This window comes from Alnus glutinosa, chromosome 7 (assembly GCF_958979055.1).
Source record: "Alnus glutinosa chromosome 7, dhAlnGlut1.1, whole genome shotgun sequence".
Lineage (NCBI taxonomy): Eukaryota > Viridiplantae > Streptophyta > Magnoliopsida > Fagales > Betulaceae > Alnus > Alnus glutinosa.
The window spans coordinates 6,753,700-6,765,944 of record NC_084892.1 but is presented as its reverse complement, the minus strand read 5'-3'; the positions used below and the strand labels follow the sequence as shown (position 1 = coordinate 6,765,944).

At 32.1% G+C, this 12,245-nt stretch overlaps 1 protein-coding gene across 2 annotated transcripts; it reads right to left on the bottom strand.

Moving 5' to 3' along the window:
- Nucleotides 1-3,279: 3,279 nt before the first annotated feature.
- Nucleotides 3,280-7,762, bottom strand: LOC133873136 (zinc finger protein WIP2). Of its 2 annotated transcripts, XM_062310865.1 has the most exons (3): nt 7,097-7,762; nt 5,809-6,262; nt 3,280-3,761 (listed from the first exon to the last, which is right to left on the bottom strand). In XM_062310865.1, exons 1-2 carry the CDS (start codon nt 7,655-7,657, stop codon nt 5,825-5,827), a joined length of 999 nt encoding a protein of 332 aa, XP_062166849.1. In that variant the 5' UTR covers nt 7,658-7,762; the 3' UTR covers nt 3,280-3,761; nt 5,809-5,824. The 2 variants fall into 2 exon arrangements, with proteins under 2 accessions (XP_062166849.1, XP_062166848.1); XM_062310864.1 differs by lacking the exon at nt 3,280-3,761 and having other exon boundaries at nt 5,596-6,262.
- Between the last annotated feature and the right edge of the window lie 4,483 nt (nt 7,763-12,245).

Below are 12,245 nucleotides of genomic sequence, written 5' to 3'. Positions count from 1 at the left end.
ATGATTTTTCTTTTTGTTGTCACAAAAAATATAGGACATATTTTGCTTTTCACCTTTCCTTTTCCACTTTTTTATTTTTATTTTTAAAAAATACTGTATTAATTCCAGGGATAAGATCCTTCTGGGAAGATGTTGAAAGTGGTCTTTCTGAAAGAAAAAGTTTCCTCTTTAATTTTCATTGATCTGGTTTTGGAAAAGATATCATGATATCGGTAAATATCATCTAAAGTGAGCCCTACAAGGCTACAATCCATATTTTACACATGACCCACCGAAGCATTGATCCAAGCTATGTGATTAGTCGGTCAAAAACTAGGTTTGATTAAGTTGCAATCAGGATTTTCACTTGGGAAGATAGATACATGCTACCCATCAGTGTACTACTTCTAATTAATCAATCTGAGCCACCCACAATTTCCAATCACCTATGTACGTATTTGTCAAAAAAAGAAAAAAAAGAAAAAAAAAAAGAAAAATTTACCCTGGGCTTCCTAAGCTGTCGGGGGCATCTTAACTGGCCACATCATTACTACTCAAATTTAAAATGAAAAATAAAAAAAGATAAAAGAAAACCCACATATATTATCATATATATAATATATCTTCAAATGGCACAAAGCTTAATGATGATCAACGACCTCATGTTATACAAACATAAATTTGGGGAGGATTTATTATTCTATATTGCCAAGTTGCAAATTTGCACGGAATGCTCTCATAATCTTTGAAGTACTTTTTAGAGGTTGTTCCTGTGGGGGGTTTGCTTGGAATGAGTACCCTTGGCTGTGGGTTTCTTTGGCTTTAATTTAGAATACAAATGTTTATCTCTAATAGGATCTTCAGCAAATAGACCTTGATTGCATGTTTCAAATAGCCCTTTAAAAACAAGATTATACCTAGATGATTTGATAGGCATGAACGTCAAACATAACTTTTCTTCCTGACTTTGAGCAGAGAGAAAAAAGCCTAGACTCTCTCTCTCTCTCTCTCTCTCTCTCGAGTTGTGTACATCATGGGTATTAAATATGTTGAAGATTAATGCTTGCTTTCTTCTCTTTGAAGTTTTTTTTCTTTTCTTTTTTTCTCTATATTCCCAAAACAAAGATACCCAACATGCACCTAGCTTATAGCTAGCTCTACAACTTGGAGAATCTCCAAGCATCAAAGCAAGAAAACTTTAGCAGAAGAAAATGGATCAAAGTGTAGGCATATGTCATGGATAATGATCATGGGGAAAGAGGTCTCTAGGTATAGTCCAAAAGAAGTATTTTTGTTTCCTTTTGTTTTATTTATTCCATCTTATTTTCTGATCTTCTTTTCAAAGGTACGTTATTATGGGTCAAGATTATTTTTGCCTTTTGCCCTTTTTCTTTTTGCTCGTTGGGGCCTCTCAAACAAAGTTGTCTCATATACTTTGAGAATCAAAAGTACCTCAAATTTGCTTTCTTACAATTGGTCCATTTATTGTACGTACATCTTACAAGGCCAGGCCATATATATATATATACTGCGTATACATGCATGGATACGTACGATAGAATGGCGTCCTATACATCAATTTCTCAACCATTTCTACCTTTTTTAGGTTAAACATTTTTACATAAGAGATCGATAACAAAGTAAAAAAATAATAATTAATTTTGATTCTTTTCTTTAATTATAAAAATGGGTGCTTTGTTGTTTCTAATATATATTGAATACACTATTCACTATTTTATTTCAAGTAAAAAGCTATTTGACTTTAATGATCATTCGAAACCAATTTAGAAGACCTCTCTCTCTCTCTCTCTCTCTCTCTCTCTCTCTCTCTCTCTCTCTCTCTCTCTCTCTCTCTCTCTCTATATATATATATATATATATATATATATATATATATGTTCAACGTGCATGCCAATTTACAAATAAGTTCATAATATTTATTCTGTCTTTTATGATAAATATAACTAGAATTTTTTATTTTTTTTATTGAAAATGTGAGATATTTCTGAAAATTATTTACTCTCTCGATTGATAATTAATGTCGTATTAATCTTGTTCCCTTGTATATAATTATATATTAGGTGCTTGGCGGGTTGGTCCTACCTTTGTATTGTTAAGGTTATCGTCGGGTTCTAATCATGTTAGTACGCTAGTTGTCCCCTCGTGCTCTTGCGTATATTATGCCTTGATTTTTCTTCTTTAACCAAAATTAAAGAAAAGTAATTAAATCGATCCTTTTCTCTCTCTCTCTCTCTCTCTCTCAATCGTCGTCATTATTATTTATTCCCGTAATAATTTGTTTTATTAAACTATGTTTTAATAAGTGAAGATTGGTGGCTTCTGTTTGTTAGGCAAAAATGAGTGTTTTTATATATAAAAACGAAAGGTAGAGCTAGTGATTCTAACTAAGGGAGACAAGCTGTCTCTTTGTATTGGAATATGTATACGAAGGAGTAGCTAGTGCTCATTTTTTTTATTTTTTTTTTAGAAAAAGGAATTGCCTCCAGCCAATATTTAATTCATCACTAAAATCTTCAAATAAACGGTCAAGATTGTAAGATTAGGAGAGAATTCACTTATAATTAATATAAAGGCTATGTCCCAATCCTCCAATCTTAGGAATATTATAACTTTTTCTGTAAGTTTATTTACTAATTGATGTGACAGTTCATAAATATTAGTGCAATATTTAAATTAAAAATTTGACTTATCGAGCATTTTCAGCAAAAATTGTCAAAATAATTAATGAAAAAGTACAAATTTTTATTTTATCTATTCATTTTTCTATACACACTCCAACATATTCTTTATTCTACTTTTTATTTTCTTTAAATATTATTTTGTATGGGAAAGAGGGCAAAAGAGAGAGATAGATGGAAAATGAGAGAGAAAATAGTAAAAAACTCTTTGTAGTGTGAATAGTAAATAGGTTCTTCACTATTTACACTAAAATGAAAAATATTATTCTACCTATTCTGCTGGAGAAGAAAAATACTTCATTATAGAAAAATAATCTGACTATTATGAGCCATTTGGTTATTCTATTGGAGATGTTATGTAACTATACGCTCTTAATCATTTCTCTATTTATGGATTTAAAGTAAAGAGTTTATAAGGAAAAGTAAAGAGTTTTGAGATTTAAATAGACGTTTTGTTAGATACGAAAAAAAAAAAAAGAAAAGAAAAGAAGATCTAATGAGCTTTAATTTTCTCTCTAAAGTCTTCAATGTAATTCAACTTATCATGTGTTGTTAAAAAAAAAAAAAAAAAAAAAAAAAAAGTAAAAATTGAAGTAGAACATAATGTAAGTGGGAAGCAAATGCCCAACGTGGTATATAAATAAGTACTCATGTAAATAAATGTTTCCCTCATACATGGACCGTGTTATACATAATCATATAGTATGGCATACTGGTGGTATATATATTAATATATTGGTGAGATTTCAGACAGACCAAGGTCTTTGTTTTACAGTACAAAAAAATTAAAGGATGAGAGAGGGAGAGAGAGATGGGGGGGGATGTATAGTGGGAAAGAGGAGTGGCCCAAAGGGTCAATTCCGGTGGGGAACGGTCTCCTTAACAAAGGGTAGGATATTGATGGTCAATAAATGCTTTAGTTCTAGTTCACTGTTCTGATCATCTGATACATATTTCTAACAGTAAACGAAGGACCAACTGTCAGGGGTCAGTAACTTCACTTTGTGATGCTCATGGTTTTACACAAAATAAAAGATCGTTTTCCTGTCCCTCGCAAAAGTGACGCCAAAATATTGCTCAAACCTAAAAGAAAAAGAAAAAGCAATGATATTGATTAGATTGCTATAAAATTACTATATAACTGAAATGATATAGTAATAAAGAATTGATCATAAACAAACAGAAAAGTAAGACAGCTAAAGCAAAATGGAGATAAATTATGATTTATGTTCATATAATAAAACCCTAAAGCTCTAAGCTAAACTACAATAGAGTAAATGAGAATAATACTATTAATATTAGACTTTAGCTATAACTAAGTAATAATCTCTAATTATTATGATTAAGTGATAAACTTCGAGTATAACTAAACGATAAATTTTAACTGTAATTTCGGTTTTTTTTTTTTGTCATGGTATTCCAGTTCGTCATTATTGTTTGTTCATGAACAACAGGCCGCTAGAGGCTACATGCATTTACCAACAAGTATTGCAGGAAACCTGTCGACGAGAGAGTGCGCTAGAGAGAGAGAGAGAGAGAGAGGCGGTCAAAATATTATTGAGAGGTCATTTCAGTGTACAGTGGAACCATCAGAGAAGTGGCGTATGAGCTACTGTAGAAGGGATCAGTGTTTGTAGCAAATAAGCCCAACCAATGCAACTTGGTCTCCACACTGTTGCAGTTTTTAGCCCCTCTCTCTCTTTCTCTTTCTCTCTCAAGAAAGCTGCCAACGGGATCCATTTCATTTCAATCCAATCCCCTAAACCTGACAAACAGCTTATATAGCCAAGTACTATTATTATTTCTCATGCCTATATATCTTATCTGTCTGTTAAACTCTTTTTTTTTTTTTTTTTAATTTTTTTTACCCTTCTCTCTCTCTCTCTCTTCAAAAGCTAATCATTTGCTTTGAATTTTCCAAACAATAGTAGTGTGAATCTCAAATGGTATATGTTCCATCCATCAACAAACACATCTCTCCTCCACTAAACAAAGCAAGAAGGCATCGAATGCAGCCCCAACAAAAAGCTGATGTTTATTTTCTGGATGAAAAGACTATCTCAACTATATATACTTCTCACACCTGTGTCTGTCGACCTGTTATCCATTTTTTCTGTCCAGGTGTCCGTTGCGAGGGTTTTTGCTTCCTTTACATCCTTCCTGCCCATCTCTTGGATTTTTCAAATGATGAGGATCTCATAAAGAAAAATGAATTATTGTGCCAAAAAAATTCTTAAATTATGCCCCCACAAAAAAATTATTCTTGGATGTTTCATCATCAGCCCTTAAAGTTACAAGATCTAGGGTCGTCTTATATATTATTATTTCAAATAAGGTTTCCTTCTTGTTTACCTCCTCGTCCTTGGTCTATAATTATAATTTTTTTTTTTTTTTTTTTTTGTATACATATATAAGATATGATTTTCACAAGCCTGTATATAAACTATTAAAAATAATGTTATTTAGTAAATTGTGTATAATTATTATATAATTTAGATGATTTATTTATTTATAAATATTAATTTAAAAATTAATTTTTTCTGTCACATCATCCGGTTGTATAAAAATAATGTTAGTAAATAGTATTAGCATTCTGATAAAACATGTAACTATTTCTATTGCTATATATTCTATCAGCAATGTTCTCAACCATATTTCCCTATATATCCCAGTCAATCGTTTTGAGAAAGAAAAAAAAGGTGACTGTCGCTAAAGATTCTCCTGGAAAAAATTTCAAGAACGATTGAGAATGCTCAGGGACACTGATCATCCAAATTAGGTTTCTCCAAACATATTCAAGGCTACATCTTTTGGTTTTCCTACCATGTTCAAAACAACTTAATTTCTTAGTGATTTTCTTATATATTTCAGCATTGTCAAGGACTGGAAGCAGATCAGTAGGAGGAAAGAGAAGTCATCAACATAAGGCAAATGTATTTACAAAAGCTTGGCCAACAAATGGATGTGTTTTGGATCCTACAATGCTAAAGAGAAAGGAAAAAAGAAGAGGAAAGAAACATGAAAAAAAAAAAAGAAAAAAAAAAAAAAAGAACTAAATTTGGCTCTCCAAGTAAAGTGATTCTTATATACTACAGTTCATAATAATGCAAATGATCGAGGTCATAATTACCAATTTTTCTTTTATATCACTGCATTGACTCATTATCTTGCTCTACTTCGGATGCCGGCTCATCTTCCTCTTCAAAAGCATCGATGCCATATGCTGCATGGCCGCTTCCAAAGGCCTTTATATGGTCTTTGAGAGATCTCTTGTGCTTGAAATCAGACCCACAAATGCAATACCAAAGCTTACCACAGTTCTTCTCATGGGTTCTCCAATCCCCCCTCACGGCGAAAGCCTTGCCACATTTTCTGCACATGAAAGGTTTAATTCCATGCTTCCTCTTGTAATGCGTCTGAAGAGTTCTGAAATCTTTCAGCGGCTTCGCTCTCGGGTGATCTATGTTGTTCCTGCACCCCGCCGCACAGCAATAACATGGCAGCCTAAGCATCCCAGTTGGCTGAGTGCCCCTCAGAGATTCAGGCCCTTTTCTGTACTGAGAGCCATGCCCCCACATATGCATCTACAGAAAGAGAATTTTTTTTTACATTTTACAATAATTACAGGAACACCCAAAACCCAAAAAGCTACCAAAATTTAAGCACTTTGTCGCTTCGATCCGTTATATTTTTTTAAAATGAACATGAGTTTAAAATTCCTAGCTTATACAACCCTAAAGGAAAATGGGTTTGCTATGAACGTATATATGAAACAAAAGGCTTTATTTTGTTCTGCCAAAATTGCTCAGATTACAAGGTTCTTTCCTTCTGATCTTCACAACATCAGCAAAAGAAAACGTAAAGAAGACTATGATGGAGTTTTGGGATTTCTTATGATGGGGTTTTCATGTCCGAAAACTGTTTTGCTGCAGACTGAAGGATTCACAAAGAGAGCTCAATCGATCGTTAATGGATGGATAAAGTTCATGATCTGAGATCTCTGGTTAAAGAACTGTGAGATTTCAGTTCTACAGGCCTGCCAACGTGTGCAGCACAGACTTCGAAGTACCAAAAGCATAAGGAACATAGCACGTATTGTTCAATCACATAAAGGGAAGGTACTGAACATTGATCTCCGACTCGGTTGGGATCAGAAAAATATGTTTATTCAAACCCCCAATAGTTATAACCAGAAACCATGCAGAAAAAGAAAATAAAAAGGCCTTGAATATGGTAAATCCCAGAGAAATATTGGGAAATCAGGCAAGAAAGTCATAGACACAGAAAAGGAAAGGAAGCTAAGGTCTAGTCAATTTTTTATTTTTTATTTTTTTAATTTCTTTTCCCTAAATTATTTTGAAAATGAAGAAGAAGAAGAAGAAGAAGAAGAAGAAAGAAATCCATGTGAAGAATCTTGCCTGCATGTTGTTATATCTGTTGAAGGTCTTGTAACAAACAGGGCAAGAGAACTGTGTGGGGCCAATGAGAATCTGAGAAGGGGTGGGGATCCAGTACTGGCCGGCCTTGTTGAGCCTGTTGGAGTAGCCCCCAGAAGAATCATCACCACCACCACCATGATCTCCATGATCTTTATTATCAGCGATCTCTGAGGAAGAAGAAGCAGAGAGAACAGAAGCCATCTCGGCGGCACTAGGGCTTGGTAACCCTATGTGGAGTGCAACAGTGACGGCATCAGCAGCGTCGTCGTCGTCATCTTCTGTTTGCTTGTTGATCTTGTCGATATCCATGGCGGTACTACTACTAGTCCAGTAGTACTCTTCTTGTTGCTGCTGTTCTTGTCTTGTGGGGCTCAGGCTTAGGAGAGGGAGAGCTTCCTTGAGAGGAGGGGATGGGGGAGGGGTCTGGTAGTTGATGAAGAAGTTGTGAGCATAAGGTGGAGGGTTTGAAGGAGGTGGGTAATGGTGGATAGGGTTGAATTTGAAGAGACCTGTGAAGAAATTTGAGTAGGGGTCTGCCATGGTGAAAACTGAAAAAGGCTGTACTGAGGAGGGAGGATCAGTTTGGGTGGTGGTGGGATTGCTTTTATAGAGAGAGAGAGAGAGTACAAGATGACTGAAGGGAGCTAGTGGACGGTGGAGAGTGGCGAGTGGAGAGAGGTGAACAGTACGCAATAGAACCAAAGTAAGTAAAGGCGAGTGGGGAAGATATTTTTAATTAATTAATTAATTTTTTTTTGATTAGTATTAGAAGAGAGAATCTATTATTTTATTTATTTCTTAAATCTAATATATGAACAGAATCTAGGAAAATACCGTTACTGGCCGTTTTTGTGGTTTGATTGGTGGCTAGTTAACGTTTAACACTCATTTATTTTTTCCTCAGAAGTCGAAAAGTTAGGCTTGGGGCAATCATATTGACTAGAATCCTCCTAAAATATCATTATATTTGCTTTTATATATATATATATATATATATATATATATATATATATATATATATATATAAATGTTAAATCTACAACTCTTTTACAATTTGCTGATGAGTTACAATATATTTTAAAAAAAAAATCGTGATTGATGTAGCCCTAATCACATGTTAACACGTGTACATCTCGCAATTATCTCACTATAATAACGTATGTAGTAGTGTCAATCCACTCATGGATCACACCTCTTTTTTTTTTTTTTTTTTTTTTTTTTTTTTTTTTTGTAAAAAAGAAAAAGGAAAGTTAAGGATGAATTGACACAACCACATTACATATATAGTGGATAGTTGTAGAAAAAAAAAATTCTAGCTTTACTTTGTATATATAATTATAAAGTTTGTTTCACATGGGTGCGTGAGGTTTAGTTTAGTTAGATATTTAAAGCCTTTGTTATTGTATAAGGAATTTCTGATCAAATTTCGTTAATTAGTGTAAAAAAAAAAAAAGAAAAAAAAAAAGAGATTAGGATCCTCTTCATTTAAAGGAAAATTAAGAATATCTATTTAATTATTTATAACAAATTTCACAAATTTAATGGTGTATATATATATATTGTCACATGGTGGATATGTTGTTACATCATTTAAAAATTTTAAATGATGCGATACCATATATACCGTTAAATATAACAAAACAACATATTGACCGTGAAACGTCAAATGATCTTTAATTATTTCACTTAAAATAGAGAAAATCATATTTCGAAAAGAAGAGGGGTCTTAAAAGACTAAAAGTTAATTGATAAAGTATTTGTTCTTGGGTCTTAGCTCAAATGCTGAGGAAAAAAAAAAAACCCTACATAATTTTTTCATAATTTTCTCAATTTCATAAAAATAAATAAAAGAAATTAAATTAAATTTAGACCATTACGAGTACTTAAGCCAAATCCCCTTGTCCTTGTACAAGGCCGGGCTTGAGATGATCGAATTTTGCTGAATCTAAGTTAATAAAAGAATAAATTAACTACGGATTACTGTAGTAGAACTCATAAAGTAATGATTTATTGCCACATTTTTATATAATTTTTCACCACCTTACTTATGTGGCATGGTGGTCTCCCACCTTATTTTATTATTAAAACTCAAAAAGTAGTAGGGGATAACCTTGCCACATAGATAAGGTGGTGAAAAGTTATACAAAAAGATGACAATAAATTATTACTCTTAATTAATAGACAAGAAAAAAGAAATGTTTGTTTTTGGAAGCTGCGTTTTTTTTTTTATTTCCTTTTTTTTTTTTTTTTTTTGGGTTAAATCATTTGTTGGTTAATTGTTTATGAATTGGGTAGTACTACATCAAACGTGCCTAAATATCTGAAAAAAACAAACAACTTTAGTTAAAAGATCTTCGTTTATCTCATTTTTGTTCACTTTTTTCACAATGTTTTGCAATGTTTTTTGGAAAAATGCTGCTTGAAAAAAAGTGATGGCAGTATTTCAGACACTTTTGGGTACGTAGTAAGTACTAGTACTGGATCCGTGGTCTGTGCCATGCATGAACTTTCCCATTTGTGAATTTATTCATTAAATATTAATGTACTTAATTTTTATAATTTTATTTAATGTTTAAGAGAATTGTTGTGTTTGACAAAGAGATTTGTTCAAGAATGTAGAAATTAACGATATAAACTAATCGAAACATGATCAGTAGGAGATTAAGGAAAAGAAAACCTTCGATTTCGTGAATGTCACAGACTCACAGAAGCCACTCTTTTTCTAATTTGCTTTTCTTTTTAAGATTTAATTTAATTTATTATTTTTTTTTTTATGAATAATAATTCATTAAACGAACAAATAATACAAAATCAGGACTGGATTAATAGCCCAAATACAAACAAAGAAGCTCAACAAAACAGCCCTCCATAAAGACAAGAAAATCACAACCAAATTAAAGAGCTACAAGAACTAATGATTAATAATTTTTTCCGAGAGGTCCCAAGAAATAGAATTGACCAATCATTTATTAGAAGCAAGGGTTTACAATTTTTGATACAATTTATGAACCGGCACGAACTCAAAACTAAACTAGTAGGTTAAGGTTAGGAGGTCCGACTCATTTAATTAAATGGGTTGAGCTAGTTTTGACTTATGTAATGTTATACTTATACCTCGATACGATCTAAACCCAACATAAAATATTTAGGGCTGACAATTTTTGATATAACCTGCGAACCCGACATGAACCTAACACAAAATTAAAGAGTTCTTTTAAGAGATCTGACTCATTTAATTAAATAGGTTGGATTAGAATTGACATTTATAATCTTATATTCTTGTCTCAACACGACTCAAATCTGACACACAAACATGAATTGCGAGCCATAATTAGAAGTAGAAGACTGGAAGTCAGACAATGAGTTAATCAACTTTTACTTTGACTCAGAAAATGATGTTACATTAAATACATTCTTGAGCTAGCCTGTCCCAAAAAATTCTCCACTTTCTCTCATTCTAGTTATAAACTTATATAATATATATTAGGATCCTCTACAATTCTTTGTCTGAATTTGAGAGAATTTGGACAGGTGATTGTGAGAGACCACTTATGAAACCCACATGACTGGTTGGACAACCCAATTTTTATTTAGTCAGGTGGGTTTTATAAGTAGTCTTTTTCAATCACTGTCCAATCATGCACACTTATCCGATCAGGTGGATTTTATAAGTAGTATTTCATAATCATCTGTCCGAATTCTCTTAAATTCAGACAAATAATTATTGTAGAGAACTCTAGTCCACTTATACACCGCAACTAGCTAGCGAACATCAATAATTGACAATTAGGTCAGAAATAGATTTTCTTGATTTTGGAGCTGTGAACCATAACGATATTGTTGTACAAGAGAGAATCGATCCTTTCAAAAAAAGGACGCACGAAGAAGATATAGGTTCCTGGCGATTTCATTAATCATGAAAAATTTGTTAATTAAAGATTTTAAACTTTTTGAATAAAAATGACAATTTGCTCCAACCTAATTAAACTCTATTACTGAAAGTTTCAAATTTTGGATATACTACTTTATTACTATATTTCAATATTTTGTTTGAAACTCTATTTCCCAAAATTCTAATTAATACATTTATTTTTCTCTTTTAAAGTATTATCAAATTGACCAATACAAACTCGTATTAATAATTTTTTATTAATAAAATTTTGTGTTGGTTTTAGTTTTTAATTTCATTTATTTTATTAAATAAAGATCTACGCAATATGCATCACATAGATATCACATAATAATAACATTATAGAAGATAAATCTTACACATTACTTAGATCTCATGGCTTAATATGTTCACTGTAGTTTTTTTTTTTTTTCAAATTTTTAAGATTTAATAATTATAAAAGTTTTAGCTTCTTTAATAATTTGTTCCAACTGAAATCCATTACCAGAACTCTATAAATTTTGTAATTGTACTTATTATACCCCATTTGAAACTACGATACCAAATACAAATCGATATCTGTTTTTCTCTTGTAAAGAATCCTTAGTTTAGAGCCTATTTGGCAAACTAATTAAGGATTTATGTTCTGTTTAGAGGTGATAATTTGTGTTCGCGTGTCGAGTCATGACTATAAAATATATAGGTTAATCCTAACCCAACCCATTTAATTAAACAGATCAAACTCCTCAATCCTAACATAACTCATTAATTTCGTGTTGGGTTCATGTCGAATTCAAAAGTCGTATAAAAAATTGTCGGCCTTGTAAAATATTATATAAAGAGGATATTTCAGTATCGAGTATTTGTAGCATAAGACTATGCATAATACTCTAATCCTAATATCGAACAACATCTCAAGTGCACAACTTGATGATGAAACATCTCAACCCTAACCTAACTCACTCATTTCATGTTGGATTCATATCAAATTCAAATATCGTATCAAAAGTTATCGGTATTGTATAATGCTAATTTGAAAGTACGAGAATAAAACATAAAGAGAGTATTTCACTATCCAAACAACTTTACCAAAGAATAGTATTGAGAACCAGTTATATATTTATATATAATTCCCAACAGTCGTCCCCCCCGCTTTTTTTTTTTTTTTTTGTGTGTGTCCCCTACCAACTTTAACTCTTTAAGCATCAGTATACGCACTTTTTACTTGCCTGTTTTATC